Genomic DNA, 14,724 nt, shown 5'->3' on the forward strand with positions numbered 1-14,724 from the left:
CCCAGGTTCGATTCCCAGCCAGATCATGATGGAATTTGTGGTGGACAAAGCGGATGTTACAGAGAGTTTTTCTCGGAGTACTCCCACTTGTCTCTATCATTCCACCAACATTTTCCATCTTTCCCTCATGTCATCATCCGCAATAGTTAAAAATGTGCTTGGGTGAATTCTTGGGAGTAGTACTGGTTTCTACTGACTTAGAAAGAGCTTGGGTGCTGGATTCTAATGTTTATCATGCACTCGTCTGGGGATGGGATCTGGCTCTTATCAGAGCTAAGACAGGTTGGCCCATCTGTCAGCACTGGAGTCACGAATACCACCTGAGCCATCTATCGGACTTGGACAATCATAGCACGTATAGGGCATACAATGGGAATGTAAACCTGGGTGCAAGGATTTGTTCTAGGTCAAGCCCTCAAAAAGTCAAATCAAGCCGAGCCAAAGATTACATGCACGCACACACACGCACACACACGCACACACACACACACGCACGTACGCACACTGTAGGAAGAATATGTGACATTTCACATGACACTATTTTTAATGTCTGAATTTTAAATTTTACACAGACAGAAACAAACATTCGCAATGTTGTGAAGCTACCATGAAGTTTGTAAAAAAAACTACACATGACTTTCATATTAATATACTTTTACTTCATATAACACATTCATACATGGTATAAATATGTAAATAAAAATGTAAATATACGTACATTTCAATTTTAACAATGTCACACTGATTTTTTTAAATTACTTCCAAAACTTCACTTGACACTCAACAGGAAACTGAGGTCAGACCCTGTTTCATATTCCTTAGGATCATTTCCTCTGTAAGAAAAAGAAACTTACAATGTTATACATTTTTTTTCTTGAGTGTGTAATTCCAAAATTGACAATATAATGAAATGACTGTGAAGGAGTAATAAGTACTAAAATTAAGAAGAAATACTGGAAGAAAATCTGTCCACTGCATCTCTATCCATCATAAATCTTTCTTAATCCCTATAATTACAGTAGTCTCAATACAGCAGACTTCAGTTTAGCATACTTTTCAGTTTTGAATCTCCTGCTAAAATCCCACACATTATAATGCAAAGATATTTCGCTTTTACATTACCAGTGCTTGTGATTATTTCATTATTACATACGAAAATTTTTTTTTAAGTTTATAAATTGAAGGGGTGAGAATGAGATAGTCCAAAGCCACTCTTTTAACAAAAATTGCTTTTTTGCGGGAATTTATTTCTTACAAATATGAGAAAGCTACTATTAAAATATTATAAAGGTTACTGAACAAATGACAAATATACACCAAAGAAATTATGATAATGCACCTAATAGCATTGGACTCTAAACCTTTAACACACTATCCTGTAAAATTTTGTCTTTGTGACTTAAGACCATATCATTCTCACCCCTTCAATTATTTTTTTTACCTTTTGCATCTTTAGTTCATCTATTGTTAGCTATAGGTTTTATATAATATGTGTATCTGTTTTTATTCTGAGCATGTCAACTGGAAATGTAGAATTGTATAGAAATGAAAGGAATGATATCCTAGCCCTCAAAACCTAATATCTCGGGACTGAAGAAAAGAAGAGTTGACAAAGGTCAAAAAAGAAAAAAAGGAGAGGAGATTGACATAAGTAAGTGGAAATAATGTCAATTTCAGCTCGAGATCCTATGGTCACCATCCACATACTCATGAGATACGCAATGTATGTTGTCCTATATTCTGGATTAATGAAATTGAAGTTTCGTATCTGTAGCAAAGATCCTAAAATGTAAATAAAGAACATAACATAGTTTTTTAAATTTTGATGGAATTTTCAACGATGACTAATGACAAAACGGCCTCATAATTTGAAGTTCTTGTATAAACCAATGAAACTGACACTATTTCAGGGGGATCACTGCCACCTTGTAGATCTTTTGCACTAGCCTCTAACTATGAGCATTCCCAACCCAAACTAGTTGATTACACTAAGATTCATTGTGTATCTAGATTTCTAAGCAGACAATCCTGTGTGTCCCTAGATTAGGCTGAAAGGAAAATTGTGGAGAAACATTAACAAGCTTTGGGAAAAATACAAAAGCCAACAAAGGAAAGAAGCTACTGCTGCCTTTAGATTAGCCACTGAACATACCTCCCTAACTGCTCACCTCTACAAAGCTGGCATACGTTCAACCAACAAATGTACCATATGCAGGGAATCCAACAAAAAAAAAGGGGGGGGGGACAATAACCAACTGCAGTGGTCACAGAACATCTCCAAGCCTGATTACAGTTACAATAACAATTTCGATTCCTGGAAATGGACTTGCAGGAGGAAGGGATGAGTGTGGCAACATTATGTGTATGAAAACAAATCCTTCACACTGCTGAAATTAACATCCACTCAATTCTCTGGTGAGCAGGCAAAAGGGCTTAAGACACTTTATGCAAAATTGTAGGAGGAATTTTAAAAAATTTAAACAACTGCTGTAAATCCAAAAAATGACATATTTCGGCTATTTCATGATTTTCTATATTGTTCACGTCACTGGTTTTAGGATCTCTTTCAGGAAGCGGGTTTAATGAAGGAAATCTTATATCACAAAAATTATTACTTAAGTCCTTTTCCCGCCCACCAGAGAATTACTTCACTGTAATAGAGGACCAACATATAGAGCAGTGAGTAGTCGATGTTTTTAGGTTAGCATACACGCATAACAATTCGCATATTACAGAATCATTAGTTTATTTCTACTTATCTCGCTCTCCTTTCTCTGTGGTGTAAGCCAGGCTTGGTGATATTTTGCGTCCACTGTACTAATTTATTCAGGTCTTGATAAAAAAAGTTACAAGAAACAGGAATTATCAATGCACTCTATTAAACTGTTTGGTAACAAATGGACTCATCCTCCAGTGTTGGTCATTAGAAGAAGAACAACAACAAAAGAAGAGAATAACCATTTTATCTAACATAGGGAAATGGGAGAACTACAAGAAAAACCTCAACTACAATTTTGTCCAACACAAGTGTCACTATGGATTTTTCAATGAAAAATTACAGGTCTAACTGGGACACGAACCCAGGCTGCGTGACTGGCTATGGTCTAGACCACTCAGCCACCACAGGGACATTTCATAACCACACAATTATGAGTTAATTCAAGGCAGAACAGGCCAAGGAACATATGCGTCCAATTTCTAAACATTAAACCCAAAACAGTCTGCATAATTTAAGAAACATGTAGTTTACGAAATTTCCTGAAATATTATGAGTATAAAAAACATTTACTTACGGCATAAAGATACGTGCACATTGATTTCCTTTAAGACTTATTCTGTCTCCTTCAATGAGCAACAGGCTTCCTTCTCTCAACCCAACAACAGGTGGTGAGTCAGGAATTTCATGGTATTGTCGAATTCTTTCTTCTCTAGTTTCCTAGAAAGACAATACTAAGCTGTACTTATTTTTAATAACAATAACAATAACAATAATAATAATAATAATAATAATAATAATAATAATAATAATAATAATAATTTATTATTATTATTATTATGTATTTATTTATTGATATTTATGTGCTGGACAACAGCCATTAGCCAATAAAAGTCCAGCACACTGATACAAATAATACAATAAAATGAACAACTATGGTACAAATTAAATAATTGAGATAACAACAAAATGAAGAACATAGATTACAATGAATTTATAAAATTTTATGGAAAGGAGTTGATTCTTACAAAAGTATCACCAATTTGTGTATAAGGATTACGCAAATAATATTAGCAGACATTGCCATATTCTAATACTTCTATACATTGAATGGATCGAAATCGCTTACATGTAAGTTAGCATTTTTAATACATCTGGAGACCGCCAAGGAAGATTTAGAATTTCTAATACAGAGAGTTTGTAATGTCTCATGTCAACCGAATAATAACACGCATTTCCCATATTTATTCTGTGTTTAATTTCCTGCCAAGTGTCATTTATATTTGTTATTGTTGCTCCAAGATATTTAACTTCAATGATAAAATCATAAACTATATGAAAAACTAGATTGAATACATTAACACAATGGGCCACTCAAGATTTTTTAAAGTAATGAGATCACCCAATAGTTTCATACCACATAAGCAGTAATGAATGAATTAATTAATTAAGAAGAAAATGACGATACTTACTCCCATGTGCTTTTCTGGATTAGAATCAAGATAGTGAGGGTTAATGTTGAAAGGAACGAGTCCAAGAGCTGCAAAGCTGGGTGGATATACTATAGGCATGTCATTCGTTGTACAAATGCTTACTGTTGCCACATTAGAACCAGCACTACTTCCGATGTATGGTATACCATCCTGGAAAATAATATACAAATTATAACAAGAATAAGTCGACTATTTGCATGTTAAGTCAAATCTGATACTTACAGTATCTGATATTAACGCGAAGTTTGATTTACCACTAGATACAGACACTCATTAATCGAAATGATTGATTTCCATGCCCAAATCAAATTTCTGAAAATTCAGGTAAAACTTTAGGTAAAAAATTATGGTGCTGGAAGATTTCTCAGGCTAACTTCCGTTTCACCTATCTTAATTCCAGTAATTGTCTATCATCACCTCATGATACTAGCCAACTATGGCTCTGAACCCTTCATATGAGATAATGAACCTATGCCTGAAGATGCCAATTTGCAAAAAAGTTTGCAATACCAGTATATTATTTTATTAATAACATCAACAAATTATTATGTCTTAATATTTGTTGTTGTTTTAAAACCTTGATAAGTCATGTTGACTGAAATATATTCAATAAAATAATCTAACATTTGAAATAGGTCCGGGATTTCGCTAAAACAGGTATGTATTTTCAAATCCATTCAAGACTTTGTGTATGCATGATGTGTCTCTATATATGGTTGGTTGCTTTCTAATGGCAAACACTGAAGATTTGCTTCATTTATCTTCTGGCATCCCAATACAGTACCATATGTGTCTATAATATATACCAAATGCAAAAATTTACCTCTAATACGCGCTTCCTTATAGGCTCAATGAGTTTCCCATCGTAAAGAGCTTTCAAAAGCTGAAAGGTGTTACCACCTCCTACAAAAAATGCTTCTGCATCTTTTACAGCTTGAACAGGATCCTTTTCTTCATGAGCACTAATTACTCCATATCCTGAAAGACAAATTATTCAGAGTTAAATAACTGCAGAGTGCAAACTGATGGAGGGATGATGGGCACCATTCCCTCTTGGAGAATTTGGTGTCTTCTACTGAATATACAAATAGTACCAATATTCTAGTTTTAATTATATAAAGTGTACTCTTGACATATTGTTGGATACATAGGCTATACATATCGCACTCCCAGTAAAATAGTGTCCTACCGGTAAATCGAAAATTGTGATTTGTAAAGAAAGGCTATGCTATTTCCTAGTAAAATACTGCTGTAAAAATATTTTAGTAAGTAGGTACCAACACCTTTAATAATTTACTATTTTATTATTAGAATTTCATACCTCCAACCAGTAAAATAGTGTTGAAAAAAATTTACGAAAGTAATATGTGATTTTCGACATGCAACAGTACTTTACTGGGGGTGCAATGTATGTTACAACTCTCTTATTTTTTCTTAGAAGGCCTACATGTTTAATCTCTCTCTAAACAATAATGAGGAAACTAAAGTCTAAATAAAAATTGTTCATTTTCCTCAGTTTAACATGGATATAGATTATGAACGCATGATGACAAACTGAAAAATCATTATATTAAAACTTCGATTTTGCTACACATCATACACAGGACTAATGTTTGATTTATGTTGCATTAAGATGAAATGAAACTGACAGATGGTATAACTTTACAAATATATCTGGAAAAATAAATTAGCGAGTTTTCGTAAGGTCAAAGATCACTGACAGGTCAGGTTTGGTTCATTCAGGCGATATTTCTTTACAATTACGCTGCCAAAAAGAGGTAGGATGTATTTACGTACTTGGCTTTTAGTCCAGTCATACATAAGTTACTGTAATTAAAAGACAAATTGAGCGGCAACGTCAATGTCACACCGGGATAAGATTGGAAGTTGCTGTGAAAGTGGTGATCAGCAGAGACACCTTACACCTTATACTGTCCATATATCAAAATGTCCATATGCCAAAATGTCAAGGAGATCAAAATGTCCATAGTACATAAAATGTTCATAACACTAAATGACCATAAGAACAAAATGTGAAAAGGATAGTTCTTTCTTCATTGCATACATTTGCCAAAATTGAATTACACTCTTCATCTTGGGGCACAGCTCTAGATTTCAGATGATATCCAATTCCTCGTAGATATGTAAGTATTTCTCCATTCCGTGCATAAGTGTCATAGTTCTTCACAATTTGGAGTATTTGTCTCTGATTTGTGATGTATGCTTTATTTAGAGGTTCCTTAATTTGTGTATGTCCACCTCTTACTTCGATGATTTGCATCCATACTTGATTTTCTTCATTCTTGAAGCCTTGAAGATTGCTGCCGGAAATTATAGAAGCTTCACAAATTTTTCTTTCGCTACATCTCCAGTAAATTTTTGTTCTACCTCTGTTGTAGTCATGATGGTGGTACATGTATTCAGGATAACTAAGGAAAGACTTGGCCCTTTGTGAATTCAAGATTTCAGCTGGTCTATCCATTGCATTTGACAATAACATTTTACATAGGTTACTATAACGACCATGAACAATTGATTTCAGATGGTCTAGCCACTGCACTTGAAAATGTTACATAGGTTACTATAACTACCATGAACAATGGATTTCAGATGGTCTATCCACTGCACTTGAAAATGTTACATAGGTTACTATAACTACCATGAACAATGGATATATTGGACATTATAAGGTGTAGTGGACATTTTGACTCTGGACATCAGAGTGAAGTGGACATTACAGAACTATGGACATTTTGACTCTGGACAATTTGGCATGGACATTTTCAACATGGATATTATTTCATGGCCATTTAGATGCATGGACATTCTAATCCTGGACTTTATGACTGGTAACCGAGAGACAGGACCTTGCATGTAAGCTTTTGGTAGATACATGGATAGACAGAATGGGTTTTCATAAGGTCGAGTATCAGTGACAGGTTGGTTAGTTCAGACTTTTGATATGCTTTGCATATATAGGTTATGCTTTTTGATACGCAGATAGAAAGAAGACAAGCTTTCGCAAGATCTAGAATCAGTGACAGGCTAGTTTTGATTTGTTCTGGCTTTTGGTATGCCTAGAATATACGCTTTTTGGTAGACAGATACACAAATAGATTCACCCTGGACCAAAGAAAGGAGTGATTTTTCGCGTAGTGCAACATCATGGTGGACAAATGAATTAGCCTATGCGATGATAGCATGTTAAAATGTCGGAGAAAAGGTATCTGAGCCGCTTTGAGTGGGTTTGTAACTTTTGCAGTGATCACATCGTGTCTCTAGAGTAGTGTGCTGCAATTCTGAGATTACTTTCAATGATTTAAATAGGCCTAGGTTTTTTCCCAATGTATGGTGTGTACTGGGATCGAAGTTTCACCAAATCATTGCTAGGCCTAGTTAAAAATTAGACGACTTGAGAGATTTAAGATTCCAGGTTTGTGTAAAGTTATTGAAATTTTAAACCATCTGGTTAGGTGTAGGTATATGATTAGCAGTTCTAGGGTCCAATTCATATTCTGTAAGTGTTGCATCATTCACATAGTGCATTGTTTTTGTGACATGGCGTTGTTTAACACTTTAACATAAGAACATAACATGGTCGTTTTTGATCTAACCTAAGAGCTAAAAGGGAAAGTGAGCTAAGAGGGAAAGTAAAGTAACAAAGAGGGAAAAATTAACATAAAGAGCAACACAGGCAATCTAATATCGCGAATGGAAACAATGAATTTTACGAAACATAAACAACAGAGAGCAAGGGGTACCGTAAACTAAAACATAGTTGGATGAAAGTCAGACAGGAAGAAGTGGAGAAATAGTGGATAGAAAAGGTATCGATAAAGTAAATAAATATGCAATTATGATCCTAACATTTAGTAACTTATTTGTATGCAGCAATTCGATAAAAAAAAATTGGTTGACAGGTTAGGAAGCCTTAATGTATCTGGGTGCTGTAGTGTAAAGCTCATAACAAGTCTAATGGCAATGTATTATCCTAGATCATATAATCTAGGGTATTACTTAATTATAGATCAAAATAAACGAAAAATTGCATACCCCACTTCTCAAAAACACGTTTGACTTTGCTTGTGTAGCCGTCGTGATCCTTCAAGGCATAAGGAACAAACAGGATTCGCGAAACGCCACGTCTAAAGAAAGAGATGAAATAAAATAGGTACCGGTACTTCAAATTAGTGTGTACTTTAATAACAGGCTTAACTATTACGAATAAATAATAAAACATACTCTTTGAGAAATTTGCTGATATCTTCATATGCATGCTGTAGATATTCAGCGCCGTGGAGTGTAGAATTCGATAATAACAAAACACGTCTTCCAACTGACATTATTATTTTCTTTAAAATGCAACTCTAAAATTGTAATACAACAGTGTAACACCAAGGTATATGGATTTACTATAGGTGTAACACATCAACTCCTATCAGTCATGTGACTGACGTCTTGACAAACCACTCACGATAAACCATTATTTACTATCAGCTATCGATATATCGCGGATGCAAAAGGGGGTTAAGTAGAAAAATGAAAAAAATGAATTGTCTTACTAGCAGTACCGGCAGCGCCAGAAGTGTCTTCGGAACGATTCTAGAATACTACAGATAAGCAGTAAAAATCGCGCCGCAATGTTGCGATAACTCAAAGCCAATTGTACAGAGAGACAATACTTTCTTTTTATTCGTTGATTTTGTTTTATGAAGCGAAGGTAGTACAATTTTTTTGTCCAGGGGAAATACTCTTCTTTTTTCGCTGATTAAATGCAATAGTCATTTTAACTTGATATTTTGTAACAACCTACTAAGCTAGCCAAAGCCTTTGGTCCAGGGTAAGTTACCGTAATTTTTCAGAATACCGGTACCGTACATTGCATATCGGTACCGGTAACCATCTAACTGATCTACACTTCCTTCTTCTCTCCTTTGGTTAGAGTCTAGGGTTAGAGTCTCGACACAGATGGTCACAAATACGGAACAGTTTGCTTACTTGTATTATTTTAAAGTTAAGCTCTGCCCCTGCAAATACATGTAGGGCCTACACGAAAATGCTGTTAAATCTTATTTCATACCGGTAGCAATTTATACAACAAAGAGTGCAGCAGATTCTACTACATTGACAAATAAAGAACACATCGCCAGTTTCATTATAAAAAAAACTGTAGGGACAGATCAGACAAAAACTGTCATTACCAGTACTTCGTAAAATGTTTTATTAACCTTGGTTTTTTAACATACACATTCATGTATGTACGAAGTGTCCACCAATGCCTTCAGAATACAGTTCATCTCATCTGAACCATGACTGTCGTATTTGTTGTAAGATGTGCTGCGTATCTTGAATCATATTTTCTGCAGCTATGATTGCATTCCACAAAACGAAGTTCTCTTGTGTCATGCCATTGGGAGTAGACCTACACAATTCCCTTCATGTGGTTCCAAAATCAAAGATCGCAGGATATGAGATAGGACGATCAGGCCAGCTATATAACAAGTACTGTGTGTCCAATCTACCACCTCAGTACTGGTGCTGTATAGCATTTACCTAAATGGCGTCACTGTACAGGAGTAGTGTGCAGGGGCTCCATCACGAAGAAGCTATAGTTCAGTTGTGTTGCCAGCAGAATGTCCTCCAGTAATTGAGAGAGATCGATCTGCATAAAGTGTAGGTTGTCATCAATTATTTGTGCAGGCAGTTCGCATGGTCCAAGAAGACTTCTGCCCAAATATTTATGTAGAATTGATTTTGCAAACTGACATCCAGGACAGCATGTGGATTCTTCTCGTTGGCCCAGATGTGCTGGTTGTGGAGATCTTGACATTGTCATTTCTGTTAAATATTACTTCATCCATTTCCAGTATTTTGCTGAGAAATTGTGGAACTGAGGAATGGGGGTGAAGCATCTACTCCCAGAATGCTCGACTGTGTTCCAAATTAAGTGGTGGCATTCAATTCTTACACAGACTGCAAATGGAATGAGTGCAATGATTGGTCATGTACTGTCTCCATACGGATGACTGCGACATGCTAATTCTTCATTTGAATTTGGGTCTCCCATCATACCAACAATGTTCACACACAGCAATGAATGAGTATTGCATACTATGTCTCCAGCACACTGAATAATGCGTATCAAATCCTGCTAACCCACAATGTTGCACATATATTGATAACTAAGCAGTTCCAGTTATATGTTGTTATGAGACTTTTAGTTTCTTTTTTATTGTAGTATTCCCTACACCCTTTTATTGTATTAATTACGAATCTTTCTCTACATCTGTATTTTTAAGTCATAACTCATCTTTCGGAGGAAAGGAACTGGACACCCCAGTTCATTTTTTCCTGGTTTAGTTGCCTCATGAGCGATGTCTTATTAGAGTCACTTATGAAGTTTCAACCAGTCTTCAGACTGCTGACTAAATACAGTGTGTATCAAAATTAATAGCGAAAACTGGAATGGTTGAAAGTATACATAATAGAAGCAAAAAAGTTCCAGTAAACATGAGCCCACAAATGGCTCGCTATTAATTTTGATACACCCTGTATACAAACAATTTAAATTCTTATTAGTGTCAATTCTCTCATTTTCTTCATAACAGCATGTGCACATACCCACCCTCTTCCACACACACACACACCTACAGCTACATCAAAAGAAACGGAGAGATGAGTGTTTTAAGATGTCATGTCTTCCATTTCAGTTTCAGTGCCCTTTATCTTTTCATCTCTTTTCTTGTTTCCTAAAGTCTTCCACATTTCCTTCTTCCTGGCTGTGTCCACAGATTTCTTCGTGACTGCATTCTACGGCTTTAAGGCTTGGAGAAAGTTAGAAATAAAAACAGTTACCCTTGTTGGTGAGGGTGCTGGAAGTATTTATGGTCATTTGGCATCCACTAATGTGGATATAGTAGGATCTATCAAAAAACATTTGTTTAGTAGCTCAATGATTATTCTTAGTTATTAAACAAAGTATATTCAGTTTACTTCAGTTTTATCCAATTTATTAATCTTCTGTTAGAGGAAAATGCCTGATATATTTTTTTACTTGCTTTATACATTACTGAATGAGTTATTTCGGAAACAGCTTTCATAAGAAGGGAAAAACTATATAAAATAAAACTCAGTTTTCCTATAATATTAGATTAACTGAAACTGATCTCAAAGAATCTATAAGCACAAAGTTTCTTGGTTTAAAGTTGGATAATCACTTGAACTGGAAAACGCAAATAGAATATAATACTCCTAAATTGAGCTCTGCCTGTTATGCATTAAGATCGTTATTTTCTATTGGCGATATAAACACCCTTAAAATGTCATACTTTGCTTACTTTCATTTTATAGTAATGAAATATGAATTAATATTATGGCGCAATTCATCTGAAGCTAAACATATTTTTGTTTTAAAAAAGAAAGCTATATATAAAGATAATGACAGGTGTGCATAAAAGGACAGAATGTAAAAAAAATTTCCAGAATTTATAAATACTGGTACTGACCTTATCTTCTGAGTACATTCTTTCCCTGATGATGTTTTATATTAAAAACGAAGATGCGTTAATACTAATCAAAACATTCATACTTTTAATACAAAACATGAATCATATCTCAATCTACTCTCTATTAGTCTAACTTTATAAAAAAAGTGTCCACTATTAATGTAGTACTGCCTAATTAATTGTCTTATAACTTTTGAAGGGCCAAGAGGAAAGGTTCAGAACAGACATAATCAAATTTCTACATACTTACACTTTCTACTTAACTTATGAATTGTTTATGCATGTAAATTGAATTAATATTCTTGCTATGTATTTTAGATTTTTGTAGAGCCAACAGCATAGCTCAATTGACAGACTCGCTTGCCTGCTGATCCAGAGCTGTGCTTGGTCTTGGGTCAAATTCCCACTTGTACTGATTACCTAGTTGAGTTTTTCCGAGGTTTTCCCCAACCGTAAGGCAAATGTCACGTAATATATGGCGAATCCTCTACCTCACCTCACCTCACCTCACCTGGTTTTCCAGGTCGAGATCTTGAATCTTGATAACTGTAAAGAGTGGTGGTAATGATGAAGAAACCCAGTCAAAAGTCTCGGAATATATAAAACATTTTAAGGAAAATACATTACGAAAAATATTCATTACTTCAGTGAAATTTCTATTATTGATGGCATATTTTTTCAAGATGTCAAAGATGTTAAAGAAATGAAAAAAAAAAATCTTCCAACATATTTACACGCCGATAAGTTAAAATTATTAGTAAATATGTTTGATTTATCATTTCTAATCCTGACTGTGTGTAATTCGATTTGCTAGTCAGTTATAGTGGGTCAGTCTCCATTCGCCGGGTTCTATATCCACCACATAATGCAAGTAGGTACACAGTATACTGTGGCAGGTAGTTCAAATGTACCGCTTCCGATGATATGTACAATTTCTGATTATTTTTCATGGCTGCCCTGTCGGTCCTGTCTCGCCTTTCCTTAAATCTACACTATAGAGAAATAAATTACATAAAAGCAATAGATGAAGACTGAATTAATATTTATTTACAAATAAAAAATACCTTATGCTTTAACAAATAGCAATTAAAGCAATATTCCAAAGGTATTATACCTTTTAAGAAACAGCTGAGTCTAGAAATAAGAAAAATATATTGGTACACCTGCTGAATGAAATCAGCTGGTAGACATCAGCTGTTCCATTGTTGTCAATGTGTCTTTAAAAGCGAAGAAAATAAGAATCGGGTGAGGTACGCAGATTTTTAACATATTGTTTGTGAATTTCTAATAGTCAAATTAGTAAATTATCATATATTTATGAACGTCGCATGTTTATCTTCAAATTTGGGTTATTACTTTGTAAACGACTGCATTCCTTTACTTGAAGTTACTTGTTAATGAGGAGACATAATTTGTACTGTACAGTAACTTAAGCAGATATGTTAAATTTTTAGTAGGATCTTGCACAGATCTTATGTGACTTTTATAACTTATATAATGCCGTATAATTTGCTAGAAGCGATATTCTATGTTCGTGGAAAGAACTGAAACTGTGCCGATGGAATAACACCGACACAATTTGCATTTGCTCATATTTGTAGAAATTGACTTTTAAATGTTAGAACCAAGTACTATAGTTCGATATGTATGATTTTTGTTCAGTGGTAACAGGTGTATGAAATGGAATCTGAGGAGGACAGACCAGATAGTACTTCCTCTTCAAGTGATGCGTCAACAGAAACGAATAGCAACTGGTATTACCTGCCAGATTCTATTCTTCTTCACATATTTCAATATCTTTCTGCTAGAGAATTACTTGATGTGGGACTGACATGCAGATCTTGGCTACGTGTTAGTTATGACGAGTTTTTATGGAAAGACTTATTCTACTATAATTTCAAAATTGACCCATCGGTCAAGATAGTACCAGGTAGGCCTATGTTCAAATATTTTAATACATATAGATATAGATTCGTAACAAGTTGTAAAATGTTATACTTGGCACAAATGCAATCGTTCTTTGTTTTCACATATCAACTTACACTGGACAAAGACCCTTTGTTTGTTACATGACTGAGGTAATACCTGTAGTGTTTTATGTTCAATTTAAATTAACATAAACAGGGTGTTGATATAGATATCATATTGCTAAATTTTAAATTAAGCAGGTTTCAAAGAATTTGTGGAGAAAAACCAAGATTAGCGAAATCTTAAAAATCACATTACATTTTGCAAGATGATAGGGACGGTTTTTGGACATTGAATTAAACTTTAAAAACATAAAATAAATGTCATACATCTTGATTACACACTTTCAACACTTTGTATCACTTAAGAATTTACTTACACTACTAACAACTTTCTAGCGTTAAAAAGAAAACTAAGTGATAAATTACCTAGTTGACGAGTTTCGACTTCGTGTCAGTCATCCTCATATCTAGTGAGAACTAGTAACTAGTTCTGAGGATTACTGACACGAAGTCGAAACTAGTCAACTAGGCAATTTACCACTTAGTTTCCTTTTCAACACTAGAAACTTGTTAGTATAACTAAATTCTTAAGTAAATAAGTCAAGCAGCCAGAGATGAGGTTCATACATTTGGTGGTAGATAAAAAGAAGTTACGATTTAAATGACTAGAACTGAATATATAATATAATTGCTTACAAAAATTATAATAAAAGAACAAAGACGACATGTACTCATATTGTAAGACTAAGCACACTTTCCTATGTAATTAATACATCACATACTTAAAGAACACGAATATTTGTGCTAGATATGATGCTCGTTGGAAGGCTAAGGTATTATCACAGTCTAGTAAATAGTCACGAAGCTTGAGTTTATGAGTGTACTAGGAACAATAGACTGTGCCGGTCCTATTTCGCATTGTCTGTAATGAGGCGATAGTAGCACTCCTAATGGTTAGCAACTATCTGTGGATGCATATTTACTACGTATTGATCTTCGTGACTGTATATATACTAGACTGTGGTATTATTGTTACTGAG

General features: G+C 34.6%; 2 protein-coding genes across 4 annotated transcripts in view; one reads left to right on the forward strand and one right to left on the reverse strand.

The window, feature by feature from the left end:
- Nucleotides 1–633: 633 nt before the first annotated feature.
- Nucleotides 634–8,710, reverse strand: LOC138703510 (alpha-aspartyl dipeptidase). The gene is made up of 6 exons (XM_069831417.1): nucleotides 8,452–8,710; nucleotides 8,263–8,354; nucleotides 5,033–5,187; nucleotides 4,189–4,359; nucleotides 3,294–3,436; nucleotides 634–833 (listed from the first exon to the last, which is right to left on the reverse strand). Exons 1-6 carry the CDS (start codon nucleotides 8,550–8,552, stop codon nucleotides 770–772), a joined length of 726 nt encoding a protein of 241 aa, XP_069687518.1. The 5' UTR covers nucleotides 8,553–8,710; the 3' UTR covers nucleotides 634–769.
- A 136-nt stretch (nucleotides 8,711–8,846) lies between these two features.
- Nucleotides 8,847–14,724, forward strand: part of Fbw5 (F-box and WD repeat domain containing 5) — a 34,788-nt gene continuing 28,910 nt past the window's right edge. The window contains exons 1-2 of one of the 3 annotated variants that reach the window (XM_069831411.1): nucleotides 8,847–9,049; nucleotides 13,377–13,644. In XM_069831411.1, the coding sequence (XP_069687512.1) occupies nucleotides 13,395–13,644 (250 nt within the window). In that variant the 5' untranslated portion in view covers nucleotides 8,847–9,049; nucleotides 13,377–13,394. Of the gene's footprint in view, nucleotides 9,050–12,886; nucleotides 12,965–13,376; nucleotides 13,645–14,724 lie in introns of those variants that run through there. The other 2 variants (XM_069831409.1, XM_069831410.1) reach the window with 2 other exon arrangements.

This window comes from Periplaneta americana, chromosome 7 (assembly GCF_040183065.1).
Source record: "Periplaneta americana isolate PAMFEO1 chromosome 7, P.americana_PAMFEO1_priV1, whole genome shotgun sequence".
NCBI classification, from domain to species: domain Eukaryota; kingdom Metazoa; phylum Arthropoda; class Insecta; order Blattodea; family Blattidae; genus Periplaneta; species Periplaneta americana.

Excerpts from the sequence above, each read along its gene's own strand:
- LOC138703510 (XM_069831417.1), bottom strand. The coding sequence starts at position 8,552 with ATGTCAGTTGGAAGACGTGTTTTGTTATTATCGAATTCTACACTCCAC. Across the intron at positions 8,355-8,451 it reads ATCAGCAAATTTCTCAAAGA|ACGTGGCGTTTCGCGAATCC; the intron begins GTATGTTTTATT and ends CTCTTTCTTTAG. Across the intron at positions 4,360-5,032 it reads TAAGGAAGCGCGTATTAGAG|GATGGTATACCATACATCGG; the intron begins GTAAATTTTTGC and ends ATTATTTTCCAG.